At 44.2% G+C, this 25,999-nt stretch overlaps 1 protein-coding gene across 6 annotated transcripts in view; it reads right to left on the reverse strand.

Moving 5' to 3' along the window:
- UBR4 (ubiquitin protein ligase E3 component n-recognin 4) overlaps positions 1 to 25,999 on the reverse strand; it is a 78,720-nt gene that overhangs the window by 10,649 nt on the left and 42,072 nt on the right. For all 6 annotated transcript variants that reach the window (XM_055705858.1, XM_055705857.1, XM_055705856.1 and 3 more), the window contains 35 exons: positions 25,865 to 25,981; positions 24,464 to 24,673; positions 23,569 to 23,718; positions 22,640 to 22,867; positions 22,446 to 22,524; positions 21,713 to 21,955; positions 20,607 to 20,775; positions 19,865 to 20,009; positions 19,049 to 19,134; positions 18,481 to 18,568; positions 18,153 to 18,346; positions 16,861 to 17,100; positions 15,564 to 15,702; positions 14,898 to 15,023; positions 14,603 to 14,731; positions 13,799 to 14,142; positions 13,477 to 13,567; positions 13,012 to 13,096; positions 12,484 to 12,611; positions 11,634 to 11,763; positions 10,976 to 11,133; positions 10,330 to 10,439; positions 9,656 to 9,797; positions 8,821 to 8,902; positions 7,625 to 7,798; positions 7,069 to 7,190; positions 6,461 to 6,658; positions 6,253 to 6,333; positions 3,827 to 3,914; positions 3,295 to 3,422; positions 2,749 to 2,856; positions 2,401 to 2,520; positions 1,471 to 1,661; positions 948 to 1,121; positions 315 to 414 (listed from right to left, as the gene is read on the reverse strand). In XM_055705858.1, the coding sequence (XP_055561833.1) occupies positions 315 to 414; positions 948 to 1,121; positions 1,471 to 1,661; positions 2,401 to 2,520; positions 2,749 to 2,856; positions 3,295 to 3,422; positions 3,827 to 3,914; positions 6,253 to 6,333; positions 6,461 to 6,658; positions 7,069 to 7,190; positions 7,625 to 7,798; positions 8,821 to 8,902; positions 9,656 to 9,797; positions 10,330 to 10,439; positions 10,976 to 11,133; positions 11,634 to 11,763; positions 12,484 to 12,611; positions 13,012 to 13,096; positions 13,477 to 13,567; positions 13,799 to 14,142; positions 14,603 to 14,731; positions 14,898 to 15,023; positions 15,564 to 15,702; positions 16,861 to 17,100; positions 18,153 to 18,346; positions 18,481 to 18,568; positions 19,049 to 19,134; positions 19,865 to 20,009; positions 20,607 to 20,775; positions 21,713 to 21,955; positions 22,446 to 22,524; positions 22,640 to 22,867; positions 23,569 to 23,718; positions 24,464 to 24,673; positions 25,865 to 25,981 (5,097 nt within the window). The remainder of the gene's footprint in view (positions 1 to 314; positions 415 to 947; positions 1,122 to 1,470; positions 1,662 to 2,400; positions 2,521 to 2,748; positions 2,857 to 3,294; positions 3,423 to 3,826; positions 3,915 to 6,252; positions 6,334 to 6,460; positions 6,659 to 7,068; positions 7,191 to 7,624; positions 7,799 to 8,820; positions 8,903 to 9,655; positions 9,798 to 10,329; positions 10,440 to 10,975; positions 11,134 to 11,633; positions 11,764 to 12,483; positions 12,612 to 13,011; positions 13,097 to 13,476; positions 13,568 to 13,798; positions 14,143 to 14,602; positions 14,732 to 14,897; positions 15,024 to 15,563; positions 15,703 to 16,860; positions 17,101 to 18,152; positions 18,347 to 18,480; positions 18,569 to 19,048; positions 19,135 to 19,864; positions 20,010 to 20,606; positions 20,776 to 21,712; positions 21,956 to 22,445; positions 22,525 to 22,639; positions 22,868 to 23,568; positions 23,719 to 24,463; positions 24,674 to 25,864; positions 25,982 to 25,999) is intronic.

A 25,999-nucleotide genomic window follows, 5' to 3' on the forward strand; every position in this document is an offset into this window, starting at 1 on the left:
AAGAGCATCCTTAAAACAATAATCAGGCCCAGAGAAGCCTATCAATACTATATAGTTTACAGCCCTAAATTACCTTCTCTTCACACTGGTGCGTGAACCTCACACCACACAGAATGACAAGATACTGAAGTCAAAATCTCTGCCCTCCAGCCTTTTCCAGACTAGCAGATGATACCTGAAGATGGTGCCTCTCTCCCAGTCCAACAAAAACCAGTGTAGAATCCACTACTATAGAAACAGCTTCTTAGGTACAGGCACAAAAAGCAGCGTCACAAGCCAGCTGTGTCCCACCTGGCTTTCAGGACAGTCCTTACCTGCGTAGCAGGGTGCTGTGTGGCAAGTCCACGGAGCAGGCGCAGGATAAAAGGAAGCGCAGGTCGAGATAAGAATTTCTTCCATATGTCTGCATCCAAACTGCACAGAAAACAAGAGGCAGCAGCTGAAGGGCAGTCACCCGTTCTGAAAAGGCACTTGGCGGTCAGCCAGCAGCACAGCTTGCAGAGCCCAGGCTGCAGGCAAGACAAGCACCCTTCCTCCTGTGTCCCTCCTCCATTAATTAACGAAGTGACATTCACACTCCCACTTCCATGTTGCACACGCTAATAGCCATAGTGTCAGCTCTTAGCCTTGGGATTTGTTTTATGTTGATGAGCTGGCCATCAACAGCAAAAGCTCTGTTGCAGTGCAATAGGTAAGGAACAGGCAGGAAACACAGGCATCATGATACGAAGAAATCTGCTTGGGTGGTTATCAAACGGCAAAATTACAGGCTTTTTAGCCCATCTCTATAGTAGCACTCTCACCAGTCCCTCTGCATCACAGCTGTACCAAGCTGTACAATGCTTCGGAGTGTGGACTTGTTAACGGTTTTCTGGGAAGATTGTTATGGTGACAAAGCGAGAGAAGGATGTTCAGGATTATCACATACATGAAGCAGTGATTCTTACTTCTTTGCACTGGGAATGTGCTTTTTCATGTAGTCAAGGGCATTCTGCGTAATTCCCTTCTGAAGGATGAGGTCTTTCAGCTGATGGCCGTTGCTGTTGTTCTTTATTCCCGCTGCTATTTTACAGAAGCAGTCCAGGAAAACTTTATCATCTCCGCTGTGCTCCTCATCATACCTGAACGAAGAGAAGAAATGGTAACTTGGAGGCTCTCCAGAAATCTCTGCCTGCAGTTCTCATTACATTACTGCTGAATGCACACACATGCTTCAGCTCAGGGACTCAGAAAAGCTACTCAGGCCCTCGTCACCTCAGAATATGCTCTGAAGATCTATTTCTTGAGCTACACGCTCAAATATTTCTTTAAAATAATGCCTCAGAAGTGAAATAGGAAATTAAGCTTATGCAACCAGGGATCTCTGAAGCTTTGCATTTCACTGAAGTAAGCATCAATGAGAAAAATAAAGGTAGAGACTTGTACGTACAACTAATTTCATGTGCGTTTAGTTGAAATATGACAACATACTTATCAAAGTTACAGTACGGCTTAAATCGATCAACGAGAATCTGCATTTTCTCCATCTCCCCGAAGGACAGGTAAGGGATGATGCGTAATAGGCCTTGCAAGACGCTGAGATTGGAACGGACAAAAGTGCTGTTAATCTGATCAAGCAACATTACCAGCTGATCTTTGTCACCAGTTAGGAGGAGGTTACCCTGCAAAGGAAGAAGACCTCGATTCATGTTCAGGAAAAAAAAAAAAAAAAATCTACAACCTTCTAGAAATCCCTCACTCTAGTAGTTGGTAGAATACTCCAGCCTCGAAGGATTAGAGCTCTAGAGCCTGCTAAAGATAGCCTGATGAAGCACAAAATCCAGCCTCATTCCCAAACATCTTGTGGAATGGCTGTATCAATCCCTCTAGCTGACACCTGACTTCTTCCACCTACTGTTGAAGCACTTTCCAGTCAAAATGGTCTAATAAATCCAACCCAAAGGACGCCAGATTCCTATACACCAACAGATGAGCAAGAAACTCTTCTCATTCTCAGCCTAGCTGACATATAGTTTTTATCCTCATTAAGTTGGAAAAATCAATCATGTTTTCAACGCGTAGGAAGACACTCAAAAAAACAAGGCAGAGCTGTCTCTTCTTGTCTCTCACTGGCCTGTGGCCCAAAGCAGCAAGGAAGGGATCCAAGCAGTGCCTAATAACCCCCACCCCCGACCGTGCAAGAATCATTCTAAAGAAGACTTCCTGTGCTTTTGGTTCAGGGCACTCCTCTTGCCCTACCTCCAAGGCCTGCTAAGACATGCCAGCAAGCGTAACAAGGGTTAGACTCCCACTGAGCACTCCTCTACAGCTTCTGAAGCTCAGCATCACTGGAACAAGGTATTTGCAAGCCTTGAATCCCAGTTAACATTTCCATTCACGCACCAAGTCCCAGGCACTCACCTTGTCCTCACTCAAAGGTTCTGCATTGGATTCGTCCAGTATGATCTCCATGATACTAAGCACTTGTTCTGCCACGGCTGCTCCTCCGCTGTCCTTACTTTCCTGCTCAGCCACCAGAGCCTGGAGAAGACAGCAGCAGTCATTGCAACGCCAACAGTAACTGGTTTAACTGACCCACACGCTTCCACTCAGAACAGTTAAGGAATGCCTAAAAGACAATTTGCAGTGCCAGTCCAGCAATATTCCAGATCTCTTGTAGCTGTCGTAAGGCAGCATGACAGTCAAGAGGTAGCTTAAATTCATGGGAGTCCACGGAAAACACCTTATGGAAGTCCAGGTTGTCCTTACCAAGTTAAGAGTTCCCAGCATGACATTCAAAGTGTTCATCTCTGGCTTGACCAGCTGCTGACGATTTATTTTCACCTTCACGCAGTAACTGAACAGTTTTAACAGCACCTACAAAATACGGAGAATGTACATTACCTTCAAAATGGAGTAGGAGGATTTTGCTGAAACCAGAAGCACCCGATAATACAGCTAGTTTCCAGGCTCCTGGGGTAAAGTACAATCCAGAATGTTACACCAATATTAACCTTAGGACAGCTTTGGCTTTCACGTAAGGCCAAGGCAGAAAAGAATCACTCTAGCAAGAGAGGATTTAGTCTTACCAACTCTTCAGCTTCTGCACGCTTCGAAGTCTTTGTAAAGAATTGCTAACCAGGAGGAATGGGAGAGGGAAAGAAGGAAGTTCTCAGGTTTTCACTAATTAGCAAATTGAAAACTCTGCTCCAACACTTAAACTGCAACACAAGGCAGGCAACTAAACTTCACTAACATTTGTGGCATCTTCCATCACATAACTCCTGACCCCAAAGAACAGAAGCTGAGACTCACAGTTAAGAGGTGCCGGCCTTGTTTGAAGTCCTTGATTCCAGTCAGTCTGTTGAGCATGCACTCCAAGCCTCCACACTGGGCCATGACACCTGCCATCTTATAAACTTCTTCCTCATCCTCCTCTTCATCTGCAGGACAGACAGAGATCGTGAAGAGAGGAAGCAGCCACAATATGGCAAGCTTTTGCAGCCCATGGGATAAAACAGTGAAGCAAAAATGGAGAGTACAGTAGGACACATTCACCAGCAGTTCAAGTAACTTCAACTGTATCTAATTTGAAAAGAATTATGAGCAGGAATATGAAGAAGGTCCAGGCAGAATGGTCCCTGTGCTATGCAAGCGTTCACGTTTAAAGTATAGATTTAAAGGGTCATCAAAAGCCTCCTCCACTCTAGGTGAAGCAGGTAAACGTGGCAAAAGCAACGTCAATCAACCTGAAGCTCACTGCTGTAAGGATAATCGTGTCATTGCTCTCTGCAGTGAACCTCAGATTTCAAATCTAATCCCAGCTTTCAGGAGACAAACGCATTACCAGTAGTGGAGTCGAGAGACTCGATGAATTCCTCAGTTGCATCTCCTAGTAACCCTCGCATGCGGTAAATGATTCTCATCGGCTCCCCCTGCAAGAGAGGAGAGCGTTATATTAACTGTATCTCTGTGGACGCTTGTATACAAGCCCAGCTCTCATTACAGCGTGTAACAGACACTCCAGCCTCAGCTCTCCTTCATGCTGTTTTGACTGTGGATGGCAACATGGAGAAATCTTTCACTCCCTCGTTCTCCCTGTACGGAGATGAATTAAAAACAACAGTAAAGCCACCACCTGCAAAAACATTAGTAACTCATCTAATGGTCTGCCCAGCTTTTCCTGGCATTGTCAACTAGATCAACAGGCTGGTAATAAAACAGTTTCTTCCTCCTTAGATCTGCTTCAACAGTTTCCTTTAGCACCAGTGAAAGACATAGCCAAGCAAAACGTGTTCATCTCTAGAGAAATGCCCGCTTTCCACGGCATCCCTTCCCTCCAAGGGTATTGCACAGCATACCTGGGAAATACAGGGATCAAGCACAGCCCAGTAAATGAAGGAGAGGCTAATTGGATGAGTGCTTTCAAATTGATAACATCTGCAGCGATGGAAAATGGAAGAGGAGTAAAAGGCAATTTAATAAGCTTTCAGTAAGACAGTATATTACTAAAATGATGCGGCCAAACCCGCTGAAGCATGAGCTGTGCTTTTACCTTGGGAAAGGGCTAGTTTTCCACATGCATTTCCAGCTGGAAATACTGACAGCGTATCACTAAACTTTCCATTTTAATCCATAGGTCTGAATAAAAAGCAGAAAAGAAAAATCCCAGATTTGGGAGCAGGAGACCTTGCAAGAGAAAACCTGTCAGAGAGCGCACTAAGCCTAATGTGGAATAAGCAGTGCTTAATGTCACAGCAAATACATAAGCACAGGGAAAGCCCCGGGGGGAAGATCTGCTCAAAGGCCACACTAGCGACCAGCAATTAACACCACAGGGGCCCTGGTAAAATGGCAGATGAACAAAAAAAGCCAGTGAGAGACAAGGGAAACAAAAAGGGGCCTGAGGTTGCGTTCTTGTGCGCCTGTCTATTTCCTAGGGAACGTGAGCCGCAGCTCCAGAAGCGCTTTGCGGAGGTGCACACAAAGGAAGACAGATGAAAGCTGTTCGTCAACAGGAACGCTGAGCAAACTCTGCCTTTCACCACCAGCACTGCATCCTGGGAGAGCCCCACGTCAGCTGCAGCTTGGCATCTCACGGGAACGGCACCTCGCCGCTCCGATCGGGCAAGCAGGCTGAGGCAGCACGCGTGATGCTTTCCCTCACTAACTTGGTTAAGAGTTGGAATTAGAATTCACAGATTCAGACCAGCACCTCACTTCCCTATCCAAGTTGGTACCTCACTAAAAAATTATCATTGTCACCTAGCTTTGAGCTTGGTTTTGCAGTACAGAAGGCTTTTCTACTGAAATAGAGCTTGATGAGAACCATTCCCCATAGCACGATACATCGAACACAGGCGTTTTGTTTGAATTCTTCCCCACAAGCATAGCAAACAAATGCTTTCAGGAAATCGAGGTTTCAGTCAAAGGTGACTGCAACCCAAGAGTAAATGAGGAACGAACAAGAAATGCTGTGCAAATCAGTGTTCTTTTATAATCTCAAGTGCTACCAGCAGTGCCTCTGAAGAATGTATTTGCGATGGGCAAGATTTAGTCTGATGGATTCCTTCTCGGTGGGGGTTTGTTTTAGTGGCTACAAAAAAAGGAAGAGCTTGTTCCAGACCACATCCACCTCTGGAACAAACTCACTGTGACATGAGGAACTAGTTCCTTAACACTGTTGCATCTGTTTCCTCATCTGAAACACTGGCAATGCAGACTACTAAGAGCAAACTGGGAGGATGAAATCGGTCAAGTTCTTGAGATCCCTACGTGAAAAGCACAAAAGCAGAAGCGCAAAGTAACAGGGAGAAATGTTGGATGCTCCCTGTGTAAATAACCTGGGTTCATCTCCGAAGCACAGACTGATGGAGCAATCTGGTGTCCCTGCCTGTACACACACATTAAACTGTCACATGCAGATGGAGTGTGAAACGCGCTTTGAAAGGCGGTGACACAAAGTTCAGCTATTTCTCTGGAGGAATGGAAGAAAGTTTGTCACCCAAGAAGACAGTTCATGTATCTGACAAGCTACACATATAAGTTCAATACACTCACCTGGGTCAGCATTATGTGTTTTTAAATCACTTGTGTGGCAGAATTGACTAACAGTCTATTCTGGAGCACAAAAAGGTGCTGACCAGTTATGCCCAAGAATATACGCCAGAAAAGAAATCCTGACTCGTGTGATTTCCCGCTCCACCATGTTTTTGTTAGTATCAAGGACAGGAGTGCTTTGTGCTGACTAACAAATACAAAGGTAACACGTACCTCATTGGTGGGACACCACACCTTCTTGTAGACCTCAGCCACAGGTAGATCCAAACTGATTATCTTATTGTTCACCAAAAGCTGAAAGTAAGAAAATAAAACGTCAAGAAGAATGCTCCCATTGCATCACCAATCCAGCAATCATCTGCTGCCTAGAAATGGCATCCCCACACAGCTGTGCAAGAAATCCACACTTGTCCATTCTCACCTCCATCCCACTGTCATCCTCCAGCAGAGCTACCAGGTCACAGTCCTGACAGATTTTGTTCTTGATGTCCCTCATGAGCGGCCCAATGCCAGGCTCATTACTGCTGTAGGGATTTCCTGGCATTCTGCCCTGTAAGAAGTCTTCCTGCTGGGGATCTTTCTCCAGAGTTACAAAGAACTCTGTCACTTCATTCTCCTCCTAAAGGACAGCAGCAGACAAAACGATTCAGTTTTCCCCTAACCACGCTCCCATTCCTGCATTTTTACGGTAGCAAGTGACAGGACGTCCCTAAACCTTCAGTCCTTTCGTCACTGCTGCATCTGGCCGTATATTGCCACAAGTGGCATTCAGAGGATGTCTAGTATCATTTCGTAAGCAAATTCCTCAGCATGAAACAACACTACTGGTTCTGCTCTTTTGCACAGAGCATGCCACAGCAGGGAATTTAAATAATAAAACCCCAAAGTGTGATACTACTGCAGTTCTACACTTGCTCATATTAAATCATTATTGTAGACACCACTGGGTTTTGTTCCAAAATGCAAGCAACTACATCTGTTTCAGAAATCTAACTTTATAAGCAATGCTACAGCCATCTCTGTACTTACAGGATAGATAATACTACATAGCCTCTCAAAGATGAAGACCGGAGTCCTGTAGTCATCAAGGCTATAACGTTTTGCAGTCTCTATACACACTGCCATAAATGCTTTGGTTTCAGATTCTGTGCCTGCCAAAAACCAGAAGTATTAAAAAAGACACAGGAGTCAATTTTTACAGGTTCCATTTTAACTCAGCATACACAATAAATCTTCCTGCAAGAAGCACAAAAAGAAGAGTGCCTTCTTCTTTTGCATATCCACCACTTAAAAGATGAAAGGCTATTTATTGGTACGTTTACTAGGAAATCCCTTTGCGTGGTTGGGCTGCAGTAAAACAATCCCATGAAAAGTAGGAGGTTTAAATTCCTGGAAAATAAGAAACGACTTCAGGAATGTTATTTACCTTTTGTGTGCCAAAAGGAAATATGGGAAGGTCCAAGCCATAAAAAAACCCTCACTGCAGTAGTCTTTTAGAAAGAAGGTCTTTGTGTGGCTGTAACAATCTGCTTTTTCATCTCGGCTGACCCAAACTCTGAATTTTACAGAACCAAGGCGGTTTTACCTGTTGTCATATCCTCCAGCATCTCCAGCAGCATGTCCTGGGTTTCATCAATCAGCTTCGTTCTTTGTACCACCAACTTCCTCAAACACAGGTAACCATTCAGGACTGTACCCACCAGGCGGCTTTTGAAGTGTCGTTTGATGGACTCCACCTCCACGAAGGAAGAGAGGAGACCTATAAAGCAATGAGATATTCAGGAACTGGATGGGAGAGTCCGGTTTGTTAGCTCTGAGTTTCATGTGGCGAGCAAAGAGGCCACGCTATCATAAAAGCAGCACGACGAAATGGTTTGTTACAACTCCGGTTGTCAGTCTGTGGTTTAACGCTCGCTTTTATGAACTGAATGGTTGGAGGCAAAAACCCTGGCCCGAGAGAGCTGCTCTGTAAATTATACCACACGGGACCATGGTGAGGGAATGCGGAAAGAGCATAACGAGCTTTCTAAGCGCCTGATATCAAATTCTGCACTTTTGGACATTTTTCTACTGTAAGATATTACAAAAGCAGGTGACTGCTCTCCTTCGAATATTTAAGCTAGCTCTGATGATGTGACAGGCAAGCGTGGTACATGACTTGTCAGTTACCTCATTATCAAATTGGTCACTCCTATAACAAAGTAAAAAAAAAACAAAACAAAAACAATCAAACACACACTTCCATTCTTTCCCATGACATATTTATCAACATGCTTTTTCTTGCCAGAAGCCAGGCTTTATGAATTAGGCCATTAATTTTTGAAGAACACGGAAGAGGATACAAAAGAGAATGACCTAGTTAATGACGTTATTTCCATTTCCAACAAGTTTTGGAAAAAAGCATGCCCTAGAAGGTTCAAAAAAAGAAAAGCTGCCATAGAGTAAATAGGTAGGAAACAACAGGTAGGAATCAGCAGTGTTTACAATGGTCCCACAAATTATACTGTACAATGAATGTAATTAGGAAATGGAGAAGAAAAGTAATATGATGAAGTTTGCTCGTGATACATTACCACAGTTCAAGTAACTAAAAATTCAAACTGATCACAAAAAACACAGAAAAATCCATTTAGGGGTTAAGTGATAAATTGATGGCAAAAATCCAATGCTGAAAATTGCAAAACACTGAACGTCTCTCAAATTCTGCTACATGCTGTTCTGGAACAACAACCACCCCATCTCTAGTCCTACTACAGGACTTGCATTGATGCTGCTAAATACCTGTGAGACTCTTCAAGGCATATCCCTGCTGCAAATCAGTGCTGAGCGTTGCTTCCTCCAAGGCAAGTAAACGAGCTATTTCCTGAAAATAATTAATAAGGCTATAAGGACAAGAAACTGCAATATTGACTAGCTGGGGAGGGTCTAACACAGGGTGCAAAGGAATACAGCAAAGACACAGAGCCAGCCACAGAGAAACCAGAGCTGCAACGCAGCAGTGGGGAGGGAAGGAAGAGAGGAGAGAAAAACTACCCCAAACATCCTCCTCGTTTTCTCCCTCTACCTACCTATTACCACCGCTTTGCTCTAGTGGCCCTCCACAATGGACTCCAGGAGGGTGTCATCTGCCTCTTTGGAGGGCACCAGGGATCACCACAGAAAACTCCTAAAACCTAACACTCTGAAGACTGCAGCTTAAATGTGAGTCTTCTTCACCAGGCTGTAATTCACACTCAAGGGATGGCAGCACACCTAATCCTCCCTTGTCATTAAGGGCTTTCGGAGTCCAGTCTGGCAGCTAACACAGCTTTCAACTTGGGCCTTGGTGCCAAGGCAGTGTGGCAATATTTATAGCCTTTAGCATTAGCTGCCCCCAGAGCAGTTAATTAACGTGTACCAGGCAGTTTGCGCTGGGGAATGCTACAGCTGGGGCTAAAACCGCTGTAGCTCTTCCAGTTCAGAGATGACAGTGCCAGAGTGTGAACTTCATCAACCTGGCGAGTGTCAGCAACAGGGCACTGAACGAAGAGATGAAGATTTCGAAGCAAAAAAGCCAAACTGACAGGTCAGGGACAGGCTTTCTGTTGCTACCTAATTCCTCCATGCAAGTCCATACCTTTGTGATGAGGCTGCCGATATAGGGCAGAACCCCCCGGGCTGCCAGGTAGACCTTCCAGTGGGCCGGTTTGATGAGTTTCTGATACAGCGCCAGGTACTCGGCGGCACACTCACCAGCGATGCTCAGCTCATCCAGGTAGCTAGTAAAGAGAAACACAAACTGACAACCGCTTCGCAGTAACAAGAGGCATTCACAGCTTAAGGACACCATGACAAGAAAGAAAAAGCCTCCAGAAATCTATCCTCCCTGTTGTCCTCCCAGCTAACAGCACAACTGATAGTCATCACTCAATGGCTAAAGTGGTATTTTGTCCCAAAAAGGAGTTCCCCAACTTTGCAACTAGTGTCAATTGGGGCAAGTTATGTCACAGGAACTAGAAGAGAGTTCACGCTATTATTCTGCTGTCTAAGAGGCAGGGGAAATGTCATCCACACAGCTGAACACCATCTGCTTCTGGAAAAAGTATAGAACAGCAACAGCTTATGGCCAGGCAGCAAAAAAACCCAGGTATCCCTAAATCTACACCATCCCAGCTAATTAAGTTTTAAAAGACCTGTGAACCAGAGGTATACAAGGGAGAGGTGTGAGAGAAGTTGGAAGAAGGGAGAGATTCTCATGGGAATTAAAGAAAAATAATCCTGGAGCTGTCAAGTGTGGCAACACAGAAATACCTTGTCAGGAGATCAAGGACCTGCTGTTTGCGGCTGGGGATGGTAGCCAGGGCTTCCACAATAGTACACGCAGCCTGCCTGGCCGCTTGAGTGGCAGGAGTAAACAGCACCTAAGGGAAGGGCATGAAAAGACGGTATCATTTGACCTCCACAGATAAAACTAGTGGTAGCTTACAAAAAGGCACAGCATACATTTCGACAGTTTGGTGACCTGGTGGCAGCGTTCTCTTGTTCTTCCAAACACTCGATTCTGTGAGAATGCCTACTTTGTTCACCATCAAAATGTTTAAACAATGCACTGTGTAGGCAACATACTAGTCCACATAAACAAGAAAAAAAACTTTTGCCCAGGACCTATGAAAATTCAATAATCAAAATGCAGCTAAGTAGATAGGTAGGAGCACCGTGGCAAATAAAGGTTCAGAGTTTTAAGAACATGCAGACTACTGGACAAATGTTTAGAAGTAGTATTTTTAAGGGAACAAAGCTGCAAAACTGACATGGAATTAGATGCAGTCAATTACAGTCTCCCGAAACATCACTGCCTGTATTGTCTGCAAAGTGCACAAAATGTGGCCAGCTACCAATAATCCCTGACTGTTAACTCTGCCCAGTGCATCCCACTGGAGTTTTCACCCATGTTTACCTGTCGCAGCCAATTGTTGTGCCCCAGCTTGAGATCCAAAGGGCAAGTTCTCTTCCCACAGCGACTCATGAACTGTTTCCATTTCCAGACATATTTTTCTGACAAGTAGAGCTGGTGAAGTTCAGCTTTGCTGGGAGATTTCCCATTGGCATCTACACCTGCAATATTGAACACAGCTCAAGAGAATTGTCAGCAGCCGTTAACTGCAAACTGCCATTGTATTTTCTTCTTCATACTGGAACTCTCTAAACTGCAGTCGTGAAGCTGAGTAGCTTCTCATTTCTTTCTGCTGCCATTTTCACCTCTGCGTGGAGCTATGTTCACTTCCAAGCCAGACACAAAACCCACAGCCTCTCAGGGAATTCCATCAGCCTTTCAAGTTGGCTGGTATTACTTGAAATAAGCAACAAGTTTCATTTTTTACATTCCTCTGATTAACTTCAGGCACAGTGCATTTTCTGCTTAGAGTCTGAGCAACACAGCTTAGGAAAGTCAGTGCTACAACCTCGAAGGTCTAAGTGTGAAGCTAAGTGCGAAGACGGTATCAGATGTCACAGGACAGAAGCCAACACAACTCTGCAGAAGTACATTCCTTATTAAACCTGGAGGGACATACACATTCCTTCACAAAATTGCAGAGTTAAAAGCACAGGACTACCTCTGGCAGGGAGGCACTTTTTCCAAGCTTCATACGATGCTTTGGGGTCCCTCTTGAGCCACAGCTGAGCTTGTGCATGGATTTCGTTGCTGTAAGGCTTCACAGTGGTGAGAGCATCCACAGGCACATCCTAATAAGCAAAAAAGCTCTATGAGTCTTCAGAAAGCCACAGCCTGTTCCCTTAAGAGTATGTCCTGTAGGAGAATCAAGGGTTGCATCTGTGCCATGAATAGGCAAATGCAGCTCCTGGACAACAGCAGGGTATGCAGCTGCTGTTAACGATGAACTAAGAGAGATGCCTCATTCCAGTTACTACTGAAATATCAACAAACTCATCTTTGCCATCCATCTGTGATTATCCGATAGCTAGATCAAAGCAGAAACGTACTTTCTCCCTTGCAAATCCTAATTACAATCAAGGAGCAGCCAATCAATACCACTTTTATCAGAATAGTAGCGCTGTATTTGAAAATCTGCGTCAAAAGTACTTGATTCTACCACATTTAGGTCCCTGATTCTACAAAGCTGTTGAAAGCACCAAAAGCCTGCCCAAAATAACCAAACTGTAGCTGTGAAGCAGCTCTTTCCCCAGGCCTCCAATGTGAGTGGGGAAAAAACCAAAGCCCAGTTATGAACAGTAGTGGTCAAAGCCACGAAAGAACAGTAAAAACCAGAAAGCAGTTACCTGTAATTTGCAAAGACGAGAGTCACAGGACTTGTGCTTCCCTAGCAACAGGGACCAGGAAAACCAAGCCCTGGCTTCCTCACAAAGTTATTAATCACCGAGATCACTGTGCCAGACTTTAATCAGCAAATTTCCAGGTGCTTTGCTCAGCATCTAAGGCAGTACCTTGTTTTTCTTGCTGGTTGGAGCAGGTGGCTTGATCAGCTTTTGAAGAATGCGCAGGCACATGAGGGTGATGTTTTCAACAACCACTGGAGTCTTAATGTTCACTGCCATCAGAAAGAGGCTGAGAGCTGAAACACAGACATAAATTTTCATTCCACTGCAAGATCTGCAGAGAGCACACCTCCACAGCTCTAAACGGCACATTAAAAGCAATTAGAGTTAGGCACGACCTCATATCCTCAAGCAAAACTATCACATTCTCACGCAGCCATGGACGGAAAACAATTTTTTATTACAGAAAGGGAGTTTTGCCATCCTTCCCTTTAAGCCTCCATCTCTCTGTTTCTCAGCACTCCTGTTTCAAGACAAGCACTACCCCAGGACAAAGCTACCTGGTGCCAATTCCACTTCAACCCAAATCACAAACTGAGTCAGTATCAGTTCCCTTCCTTAAAAGTCTTCCTATAGTGCATGGACCTGGGCATAGCAGTTTAAAACAAAGCTTTTGCACTAGTCATCTGAACTCACCACAACGTAGCCGGAGCTCCCAGCAGCTGTCCTCCTTCGAGATGGAATCCGTTAGCAGCAGCATTTCATACTGGAGACTGCTAGCCTGTAACAGACACGTGTTCAAAGGCTTAAGAAGTCTTGGTGATGCAGCAGTTCTTTTTGCTTTCTGGTATTTAAAACGCACAGGTTCAGAACTCATCGATCTAAGTAAATTCAATCCCATGCCCATTTGGGATGACTGGCAACCTGTTTGAGAGAGCTGCAAGCAACAGCCAAGACAGGCAGAACTGCCTGAGGAAACTGAGGCATATACCTAATCACATCATTTTGTGCTTTACTGTGACATTTATCTTAACTCCTATCAAGACACAAACTTCTGTATTACAAATAGACCACGAGAAGAGAGAAGATGCCATGATAAGAATACAGCGGCAGTTGCAGAGGGACAGAGAAAACAAACAGGAAAACACTGGAGTCTCTCACCAAGTCTGGATTTGCCCAGTGTCCCTTCAGCGCTGCAGAAACCTTCCCGATGATTAAATCATTCATTTGCTGTGTGGCCTCTGGATTGTCCCTAATTCCAGAAGGAAAAAGAGAATACTGTTATGCTATGCTTGCACTAAATACCAAAAGCTCCCGGGATTTCAGCTTAGCTGACAACAAATATACAAGCAGTTGTAGTCTACGGTTTGCTGATGGTATCTTCCCTATAAAGCTACTCCTTCCTGATGGTGCATTTACAAGCACGCAGCTTTCCAGAGTTCACTGCAGGTCAGAGGGCTGCCAACACCAAACCCCATCTAACCTGGTCAGAAGGCACATGAGCTGACGGACCTCCTCCCGCATAGTGGCTGCGCCCCGGCGCAAGTTGTAGTCAAACAGCTCTCGGATAAGGCCCTGGGACACAAGGATATGCCTGATGGCAGAGTTAGTCGCCAAAGCCCGGAGCAACGTTATGCAGTGTTCGGTGACGGCTGAGGCACAGCCGTAGCATTTAGTTGATGATGTGTGGCCACAGCCTAGAACAGACAAGGCACGATACTGGCTGGCAGTAAACGTGGGTTGGACAGTGGTTCGTGAGGACTTTGTTGCTGCCTCTCTCTGTTGGAGGTCATATTCCAGGAGTTCCTTTCGAGAGGCAAACACTTTCTGGAAACGGAGAAAAGGAGAAATGAAAGGCATGGAATTGTGAGGCAGCACATAACTGCTAAACCCATTCACAGGCTATTTTCATTACTGTGTATTTTGTGGAGAAACACTGTTAATCAACTGTCTCAAAACCTGAAATCCTTCACATCAACGGCAGACTTGGGAAACCCAGTAGAAATGTCAGCCTAACTCCCAGTTACCTGCCCTGTTTAAAGGCTTGTTGTCTACATCACCCCCAATGTAACACTGGAAATGTGACAAATCCCATAGCACTAACAGTGCCGATAACTTTTAGAAATGATTGTTTTGTTATTTCCCTGAAAATATGCAGCTGGTCACCTATTGTTAACGATATCATTAAACACAGAACGGCAACATCTTGCTTTCTGTTTCTGATACACACTGCATCTGGTGACAGAAGAAAACACTTGACCCAAATTCAAATGGAAGCACCTCATACCTGGATGATTTTGGAAAGTTCATCAAAAGAGTTCTTGCAGTCACCACAATATTCCTGGGCTAATTGGAGTATGTATCTATTCACACTAGCTGAGGTAGAACTTATTCCTCCACTACCACTAGATTCATCCTGGAACAGAGGGAAAAACAAAAGGGAATCAACACGGAGGTTACACACAAAGATAACTACGGCAGAACAGCAGCCGAGGCAAGGACCTGTAGTTGCTCTTGTCAGTATAAAGGCCAGTGTCTCACCAGCCTGGAGTTCTGTGCACAATCCATCTGTCCCCTGTTACCTGTGGCTTTTCAGGAGCTGCCTCATTCACTTTACACAGAAGGTTTTCCAGCTGCGGCCGGTGTCCCATTAGCTGGTGATACACTCTGTCAGCCTTGTCCAGCAGAGTGTTGATATTTGTTACTGCCTAAGAATTAAAAAGGAAAGGAAACTTATTTTATGTTCAGACATAATTTTTAATTCTACAGGACTACAACCACCAATTTCCACATCTTCTGTCTCTTTTGCCTTTCTCTGGCAAAAAAAAGAAACAAATGGCGGTCCTGCACCCTGCTTCTGCCATGAGCACCACGCTGCTGATGCTGCAGCTCAACACGCTTACCCTTTGGGACAGGCCACATATTGCAGTGGGTTCTTCATTCATTAACAGGGCTCCTCAGGTGGGATGGTAAAATATACAGTCCAAATTCACCCCCTTGTACAGCAAGACAAAGAGGTGCAGTGCTAGATAGCTAGTTTATAAGCAAAGCACTGAATTATGTCTTTTGAAGAATTACTTATTTGGTGGAGCAAGACAGAAAATAAGGAACGCATTAGTCAGTGCAAAGCCTTGAAGGAGCACTGGTTTTCATGTTACTCCCAAGAGGGATGGACCTCTGATGTCCCTACACTGTTGACCTGGCCAAGAGATACAGTATTTCATTAATGAATCTGCTATTAGTCTCACCTTCTTTCGATCCTCTTCATTTTCTATGGGATCCACTGCACAGCAAGGCTTGGCGTACAACATGAAGTCAAAGCGAGCGTATTTACAGAACCCACAGGCATTGCAAAGGAAGGGATCTTTCTCGTCATAATTGATGGACCTGAAAGGCAAGCCAGAAAGGTCCAAGAATGCAGCTGAGGTTTATCGAGGTAACTGAGGCAAGGAAGGTAAGCTGTGAGGGGACGCAGGAAACAGAGAAGGATGGTCCTTAAAATGTCTAACCTACCAAACTGCCCTGGGGAAGCCACAAGTGAAAATACATGAGGTGCATGAGAATGAAAACCTACAAATCAGGCAAAAAAAAAAAAAAAAAATTCCTTACAGAAGCAGTACCACATTCTGGCTGGGAAAAGCAGAAACAGATGTGAATTTGTTCCTAACAATTCTACTTTAACTACAGTAATTCCCAGTAGAACATCAGACTAGGGCACTGTGCCCTTTACAAGAACACAGATAAAAGGAAACCACTTTGTTTTGTAAGGTCTAGGCTTTCAATAGCTTTCACTCTTTACCCAGTTGCAGTGGGACTAGCTACAGCATACTTATTATCCTGCTGCAGGCTAGGGTCGCATGACACGAACTGATTTATAGCTCCCATAATTTAAGAAGGGATGTGGAAACCTTTCAATATACCAGTAGTCACCTGATCTACGGAAAGACTCTGCTCAACACCTTGACTCCCGTGAGGATTAGAGAGGACTGTGGGACAATAAGGGGAGAAGAGATATCAGATAAGGGGACAAAACTCACCAAAGAGAAGGATTTATAATACTGTAGTGAAAGCTTGAATAGCACACAGTAAATTACGCCCTGAGCCCTGCTCTGAATGAGGAGAGCTGAACAAAAGCTCTGAATAGACAAGTGAGCACTGTCCATCCAGAGGCTACGTCAGGGATCCTGCGGGAAACCCCCCTGCAATCGTGTAAGCGAACTCCAGCCGCACACCCTTGGAACCGGGCAGGCCAAAAATAACCTCCTCCTGGGAATTTTCTTTTTTTAAACTTCTAGAGTGCTCGATCTGAAACTTCTGTGTTTTTTCAGTATTGTCATATCAGGTTTCCTTTGTTAGCCCCTATTAACATTAAATCCCTGTAAGCCTGTTTTATACTTCTCGACTAATTTGATTGTGCAGTTGTATTAACCGGAATCATGTCTTTAAATAGCAGGGTATTTGGTTGAACAGCCAACACGGGCAACGGCACAAGGGCTCCGAAAACCCCTGGCGCTGGCTCCGTGGGGAGGAACGAGGATGACCTACCTGCACTTGTGGCACTGGTACACGTTTTCACCGCAGTTCCCACACACCCCCGGGTTGGCCGGGACGGACGCGCTGCAGCGGGGGCACTGCAGGGTCTCCGTGGAAGCCTGGTAATTCTCATAGAAATCTGCAAATTCAATCATCAAGTTCGAAGCCACAATGGGCAGCGGCAAGTCAATCTTCACCTCTGTCTGGCCTGGGGTCAGCTGGACTTTTTTAGCTTTGTGCCAACGAGCCGGCCTGGGAAAAGGGAAGAAAACAGAAGGGATTTTTTCAGTGGGGAAGTACCCTCCCTGCCCACGTACGAAGAGAAGCCAAACGCAACCGTCTCAGCTCCAAATCTACTTTAAATGGGATGAATGGAGAGCAGTTCTAGGATTCATTTCCTTAGCTTCTGTATTGACATGATATGTAGCCAGAAATACATTTTAAGCCTTTATCCTCTTCATAGAGAGATACTGTTTGGGATTAAAGAGCTGTTGATGCCTCATGGAAAAACTTTAATTCTACAGACATTTTCTAGGGATTTTCACCTCCATTTTTTTATTAGTAGGGACATTTGCATGAAAACAGGATATTTATTTCTAAAGATCTCATCTGCTCCCACTGCTTATTCTCCACCTGAAGTCAGAATCCTCTCTTTGTGACATCATAATCCTCTCCACAGCAGCCACTTGTGATGTCACAGAGGATTAGGACTTCAAATAAGCAATAAGCGGCAGGCACAGATTAATCCCTAAGCCAAAGAGATCTGATTCTGGTGAGAACATCTCAAGAAGTAAGAAGGGAAAGCATATAAGCAGAACTGGCTCCAGACTGAGCAACGTATTGAAAAGGAGGCATTTTTCATAGGTAAAGCAAGCAGCAGCCGAGTTAGGCCATCCAACCTCTGATTTTAATTCTACTAGATGGCTTCAAGCAAGTGATGTTAACGCTTTCTGCATTTCTGGACAAGCTGCAAGGTCCTAATCCCTTTCTGAGTCAAACTCTCCAGGAGGTGCTCTTGGTATTACTACCAGTTTCCAGACAATTAAGTGCTTAAAACTGAGCCTCTACAAAGTTTGCACACACAAATTTTACAGGCGTATGTCAAGCTCTAGGTGAAAGCTGGATCTTTTCTTCAACAATTTCTTGTAGGAGATTCAGAACAATCCAACCCAATGTGGGCTGACAGCGATGAGTAATAGTCTAAGAAGGAACAAGCCAAAGCAAGAAGCCAGGCACCTCAACAGAAAACACAATGTCAAATTCAGAGACTTGCACGCAAAAAATTATGGACAAAGGGAACGTACTTGTTTTTCAGCTCGACTATGGCTTGCACAGTCCTGTTGTTGTAATAGATGTTGATGGTTCGGACCATTTTGGTTCGTTTCAGGTCTCCTATCTTCACTGTCACTTTGCTGATGGTGTGGCTGCCGATTAGTTTCACCACCTGCTGGGTGGTAGTATACCGCGTGTCCACTTTGATGGAGGAAAGCTTGATGTACTGAGGAGACAACACCAAGGACACACTCCCTGTATGATTACATCCCCAAAACCTCAGAAACACAGGAAATCACGCTGCTGTAAACTGTTAGGATCCCTGTAATCGCAAAGGGTTTAAGAACAGCAGTTACTTACACAGAAGGGCACCTCTGGATTGTTGCAGACAAGGCAAGGATCGCTCTCCAGGTAATAGCCATCAAATTCCACCAGCCCAGACAGTGTGCTGCAACGAGGGGAAGAATACCAACATATGTAATTTGGCATTCGCTGTGTTTTAAACACAACAGTTTTAGTTTACTTGCAGTCCCCAGTCCCAGATGTAGTAACAGAAGTGTTAGAAGCACGCTGAAAATTCCTGTTTTTCACTAGGCAGCATTTTATTATAATCATTAACCGCTGAGGTATGACTCAGAACAAACCACTGAATTCTGCAAGTCTATATTCCCCAACTGGTTAAATATTTTGTAACATTTACCAAAAATTAAATCAAAACAGCTAAAGCCAAACTACTGCACATAGAATGTCACATTTTTCAGATGGCAGAAAGGAATCTGCTATTCTCCCAAGACCAGCTGCAGCAAGCAGGCAATCTCAGTAGGGGTCCTTCCTCCACCACAATTTTATTGAAAGGATTGCGTGTATCCCTGTGGATCACAGCTAAATAGCTCTTTAGTGAAATGGATCAAAGTCAAAAGGAACTCACTTGTAAATGTTCGAGTTAGGGTGGTTGGTAAGAATGTGGTTTTGAGTCCGGAGGATCTCCACGGCCTTTTGGGAGTATTCCTTCAACTGAAATACAATTAGGAAAATACTGCCTTCTCAACGTTATTTTTTATTGCTATAAAGACATAAAGATTTCTCATCTTGTGGTGTTCCAGGTCCCCCAGAAGATGCACGCACTATACCCACAGGAATTTAAGTGGTTAAATCATTACCCAAGAATGTAATAGATCCTAAAATTAGACCCTTACCACAATAACAGTTATTTGTCAGAGAATCACTACAACTGTCTGCCAAGATTTGTAAGGCTTTCCCAGCTCTTTAAACATATGCATGCAAGCATCAGTGCATCCAAATCATTTGTTCCCAAGTGCACTGCTCCCCTAAGAAATCCTACCACCTCCTTGGTTCAAAAGTTACGATTACAGCAGATCTCTAGGAACTGAAATATCAAAAGTCTATAAATTAGAGCTAGCATGTAAATGTATTTTCCCACAAGGGCTTCCTATCGGAAAGGAGGTTTCTTCTAAATAAAAAACCACAAACAACACCCTCCCTCTCAAAACAACCACCACCACCAAACCCTCCAAAACAATACAATGAAAAATCCACACTCCCCAATTTTTTAAGGACCCTGCCTTTTTTAACATTCGGATTTTGGGTACAAAAAAAAAATTTCCACCAGAACCTGTCATGACAGAAAGTCTGTCCCAGCTGTATCATCCACAAGCCCTAACATAATTCAAGGGAAGCAGCGGGACCTGGGATGTTGTACCACCTTTGCAGAATGACACTGTACCTTTTTCTCTGTCTGCTGTGTTTTCAGAGAGAAGTATCCCAGGAGATCTACAAACTGGGCAGCCTTTCTTCCATAAGCTGGAAGTTCTGGCCAGATTGACCACATGAGATCCAACAGCAATTCCTGCTGAGACTTGTTAGAGTTCCTGTTGAACAAATTACATATCAATTAGGCTTGTAAAATTAGCCATATAGACTGCACAGCACACAATCTTATTCAAAAGTAAAATACATGCTACAGTTTACTGAACTTGAAAGTATTATCTTGCTTTGTGTGATGTTCAACATCAGAGTTCACAGAGTTAAATCTCAGCACTTCTTGCCACCAGCTGTTTTCTAGCACTCTCTGAAACGAAAGCAGCTGCCTTGCAACAACCAGAGTTCTGAAGGAGTTCAGCACGCTGAAGTGTACCTTGCCCTACCTAACTCCCAACTTTTTAACTACATGAGTCTGCACCTGCCTCAGAAATTCACTTGCTCACACACAGATGTCAGGAGCCAGATTCTGCAGACAGAAATCAAACGCTTCTTGCAGATGACAACTCAAGTAGTAAGTCACAACAACTACCTCCAGCCCCAATAACTGCAAAATAGCGTGAGCAATGCAAGGGGATGCAATCATCTGCAAGCTTCAGCGCTCTTCAGGACAGAGGCTCAAATATTAACTCTTACACCAAGAGCTCTCCATAACCAAGCTGAGGCTGGCTAAGAAGAGCTGGGTCAGAGGCTCCCTCCCAGCTCACCTGTAGATGTGGAGCGCAAGGCAATGGGCCTGCCATCTCACAGAGGATGAGTTGGACTCCAGCAAGAAGCAACGCAGGAATTGAATGAGGGTCTCCTTATCAGCAAACTTGTTCAGCTGGTTCACCAGAGCCGTACACAGCTGATCTTCCTGACTGCCCGAACTCTCACCTAGGGGACAGCGGGTGGCACAAGAAAGGCTTAAGAAAGCAGATGAATGGAATATCTCGCAGACAGAACAGCTGCCTATTTTATACATCTCAGAGCGAGGATAATGGGGACAAACGACTGTGTTTCAGGCAACAAGCAAGTTTAATGTTTCTTTCTTTTCCCAAAAAATATAACCTAGCACTCCTGAGTAACATGGAAGACCACCGCTGGAAAGCTTGCCAGTAAGTATGTGAGAAATGTGCTACACATTCTGATTAGAAGTCAAGGATAAATCCACAGGGCAGTGAAAAGACTCACAGAGAATCATCTGATAGAGAAAGCCAAAACAGTGCCTTGAAGAATTTATGCCAAGAGAGAATTTATGCCCATGACTTTTATAGGAAAGCTTAATTACTTTCCCAGGACTTTGGATATCCATTAAGCAGCAGCCCTGGCTCCAGCACAGCTTACAAGTCAGACAGAGGAAACAAGTCTGAACATAATCATTGAAGAGGAGCGCTGACTGGGTGTGCATCTCCAGTACTTGTTTTAGTCCCCATGAGCATTTCAACCTCCTACAACCCAGGACAGGCAAGTAGGTGGAAGCTACTTCGTCGTTAGAATCGGTAACTTCCATTAGACAACTTAAAGCCCACTATGGTTAATAAATATTCACAGTGGGGTTGTGACTTACTCAGCATTTAATTTCAGCCCCAACTCTTATGGCATACTGATTTATCTTCGCCCCTCTCCAATCTGTATATGGTAAACCTACTCTTCTCCCCCAATTGTTGCTGTAGTCTGCAAGTGCCCTTGCCACAAACCATGACCCTCTCACAACAGTGCTATTTATGACAGTAAGAAGCAAGCAGTTCTCTCTAAACAGAACAAGAAAGGCAGAGAGGAGCGGACTTCATCCCTAAAATCACCCACAGAAACGGGCACAGCTGCAGCTCACCCTCTCGCTCCTTTTCCTTTTCTTCTTTCTTGCTCTTTTTAGTGGAGGATTTGCTCTGTGTTGCTGTCTGCCCAGAGCCTGATGCTGCAGGAGCAGAGGTGGAAGAGGTGCTTGATGATCCAGAGGATGAAGCCACAGATAGCACTTTACTGCCACACAGAGCACAAGACAGCAGCTGCAGGAGAACTGGCGACACTCCTTCATCTACCAGGAAGCTGACTTGAAGGAGGAAATAGAGAACCGCTGCAGAGAAAAAAAGAAAATCTTTGAAGCCTGAATTAAAAAAAAAAAAAAGAAAAAAAGAAAGCAAGCCAAAAAACCACAGCTGAAAACAAAAAAACCCTTTAAACATGACAAGGACCATCCCACAAACTCATAGAACCTTCCTGTCCTGCACTACAGAAGCACAACATTTGGGTAGACCAAGATAAAGTGTTTCATTCCAAATTACACACTGGAACAACGGCAGCACAAGCAAGAGAACACAGATCTCCTATTCCTGCTCTTGTAAGTTATCCATTACAACATATTGTGTTTCTTAGCTACGGAACAGATGCAATTACAGCACTGTGATACTTAGTACTGGAAACAGTTCAATCCTACTCAAAACTCTCAGCTGTGTGTCCCCCACTTCTTCCCTGCTGAGCTTCCCCAGCTGAGAAGTTTTGATTGAAACCAAAATGCATACTGCATCCCCTCTGCTCCCTCAAATACTCTCGGAGAAAGAACTCACAGTCATCTTTAATGCAGAATTTCTGCCAGTTTACTGTTCGCTGTGTGGCGATCTCTGCACAAGCCTTTAAATGTTCCATCTGAAAAGCACAATGGGACAGGATTAATCATCAGCACGTCAGTATTTCTGTTACTGACATCTTACATAAATGCAACGTACACTTCTTCCTAGTGCAGTGGCACAGTTTTCCTTACCAAGCTGATCAATGTATCATACTGCAGAGCAGAGCCTGAACTTGCTGTGACCACACTGGCACGAAGGAAAATGCCTTGCTCTTCTAGAAGCTTTTTGATTCCACGAACATGAGAGTCCAGCGTGTGAAGGTCTCTGAGCTGGCGGTATTTATCCTTCGATCCACAGATAAAGAGCAAAAGCTTGCGGACTTGGCGGCGCACGAATGGAGTCTGCTGGATCATCAGGTACTAGACAAAGAAAAGCCTACAACATCAGCACTGCAAACTCACCAGTTTGCAACCTCTGCGCCAACAAAAATATGGTGTTTTTTTACACAAAGAAAAGATACAGGTGATGCATTTGTGAATCTGTCAGCTTTAAGGTAAAGTCACCCTATAAAAGTCAGTCACAGGCAGAAGAAACACTGAACAACACCACTGCATCATCCTGAGCTGTGCAATTGTCAAACCGCTGCTGAAAACCACTTTGTCATCTATGACCTCAAATACAAAGCTACCAAGCCTAATTAAGAAATCCTACCACGTACTTGTGCAAATGTAAGATAATTTGTTATCTCAAGTAAGAAGCTATACAACACCAAAGGAACTGAAAAGATACACTCCAAATACCTTACTGATTTCTTTTTTAATGACTAAAGTTAAACACCAACAGCCGAGCACAATGTTACATGAAGGTTTTCTATTCGAGTTTTCTGGCAGCAAACGTTGAGTTACAGGAAATAATAGCAATATATTTTTCATGTATCCTTTCCTATAGATTCCTGTTCAACAGGAATAAAACAAAGCCAACAGTTCACCTGCTTTCAAGGGGGATTAAAAATCAGAGATGGATCTGAGATCAGTTCTGCAAAAGCTCACCTCTCCCATGAAAGGCAGCATTACTGCAATTTTGTCATTAAAATCTGTAGGTGTATCACGTTCTCACTTACCTCAGACAAAAAGTAGAACCAGGAGTGATCAAAGATGGGAGGTGGGATGCGGGAGTTTGTGTCTGCAATCTTCTTGATCTGATAAGGCAGCCGCAGTACCATCTCTGTCAGGAGCTGAGTGTAGGCCTCAAAAACATCTGCAGCATGACCCTGAAAGCAAGAGCGATCAATCAGGCTCTGGCACCGAACCCTCCCAGGGTGGTGTCATGACAAGCTACAGGGTGCATTTATTGTTTTTCTAAACCCAGAACTTTTCTGCATCTTTGCAGCCAGAAGAAACGTTCCCAGCTGATTTAAATAAAAACAAGCCAACAAACCTGCACGAGGACTTTAACTAGATGGCAACTATTAGGATGCAGTAAGCTAGTCCATAGTAAAAAGGCATTTTAACATACGAGCTTTCAACTTAGGAGACATTCTTACGTTTAACCAGGCTTTTTTCACTGCACCTGTATTTGTGTCAAAGCACCCCCTCCCCAGCAGCATCTTAGCAGAAAGGCACCGTGGTGGTTGAACAAGTCTAGGATTTAGTGTGGAAATCCCCATCAACTGCTCGGCTTCCTTGCCACACTAAGTAGTGGTGGTTCAGAAATTCTGTCTGCCAAGCAAAAGGAGTCACGCGATGGAGTAGCTTCCCTTCGGAAAGATTAACACTTCAACCAGAAACGGTGACAGCAGCTCCACAGCCTGCTTTAGGGGTGCGTCGATGGAAACAGCAAGCTAGGCTGCTCTGAGAGAACTCAGAGCAATCCCAGTTGTAACTACGCACTAAAGCAATGGATTTTACTTGCACTGCTAAGGGAAAACCAGTTCTGCAAGGATGCTTTTACTTGCTTCTGTGCAGCAGCCTTTTAACACAGGTCATGTAAAGCTAACAGCATAGGGTGGGACTCACCTTCACATACTGGCGGAGGAAAAAAGGGCTCATATCAGGTGGAGAAGAAGTAGTGTGAGGTTTCAGGAGCTGGCTGGTGGCTACAGGCTCCTCATCATTCTGCTGGCTTTTCCAGTACTCCAGCAAAGACTTCAGCACATGCAGACAGTAGTCAACAGCGCCAGAGCTCAACAACGCAGCGGCAGTGGCACTAGAGATGAGGGAGGAAGACTGAAAACAAAGAGGAGATGGATTAGTAAAGCACCTGACTGAGAACCACTGTGTTGGAAGAGCAGGGGAAGCGGTGAGAATCAGACAGCAGTTGCTGACAGTATGGATAAGAGAGCAGGTTTTTGTGAAACTTTACAGGCAGCTTTTAAGTTTGGGGTTTGTTTGAGGTTGGGGTTTTTGGTTTTTTGTGTTTATGAAAAGCAACTCAAATATTTACAGAGACTCTTTTGAACAAGTGCTTAGTAAAGGAAAACAAATAAAATCTCCTCTTAAGTCTAATCTCCCCTCGACACATGTGCCAGAGGCCACTCTGCTATGGATTAGACGACTAGGGCTTTTTTTCCTCCCCTTCCCCGGCTCCCCACACCCCCCCCCCCCCCCCTTTTTTTTTTTTTTTCCAAAGTTGGGATTTCTATTTGTTTATCTGGGATTTGGCCAGCTGGGCGTGAATTCTGGTAGAGAAAGAGTCCCTGTTGCAGATGCTGCTCAGAGGCTCTGCTCCACCCAGGTATTGCTCCACCTGCATTCTGCAAGACGATGAGCTTTGATTTCTGTGGGAAGCTCAAGTGAATAACAAAGGCTGGAGAAAAAGCTACTGTAAATAAAACTATTAAAGCAGCCCTGTAAATCCAAACAAACCCCACAGCTCATAAGCTCATTAAAATTTGATGCAGTTCAGACTAAATTTTTTAACCTCTATGCTTTTTTATTAATCTCCTTCCCACCACACATACTGCTTTTTATGCCTTATTACTGTACCTTTTAGCAACAAATATCTAAGGAATCCTCTTAGCGACTTTTACGTTGACACAGCAGCATATTGCTTTCCAATAATCACATTACAAATCCTCTTTAACCCCTTCAGCACCAGTAAGATGCAAGGCAAAAACCTGCTAGACAGTTTTAAATAACATCAGTAATGTGCTGCCCTTAGCTCAGTCAGAAACTGTGCACAAAACAAGTGAAACCAGTTGTCTTCGCATGTCAGTTTCCTTCATTCTGAGTTTCGGCAAAGATCTTTTTTCACAAGAGTCAAATAACATTACAGATTCCTCACAAATTTTTCCAAAGCACTTTTAACTTTTTCAGATTTAGATCAGCTATTTCAGTTAGCAGCTTTTAGACCACCTTTGATGAACAAAAGCCACCCAAGCACATCAACCCCTTGACAAAGCAATTTGAAGAATGTACCTCACAAATGGAAGACTTGGATCCTGACTTAGTTCTGGACATGAACACACTAAGCAGCCTCATTACCACCAAGTGCACTTCATTCACAGGAGAGCGTTCGTTTTTCTTAGACACATCCTGCAAGGAGAGAGTTTG

The sequence above is a fragment of the Falco cherrug genome, chromosome 3, assembly GCF_023634085.1.
Source record: "Falco cherrug isolate bFalChe1 chromosome 3, bFalChe1.pri, whole genome shotgun sequence".
Lineage (NCBI taxonomy): Eukaryota > Metazoa > Chordata > Aves > Falconiformes > Falconidae > Falco > Falco cherrug.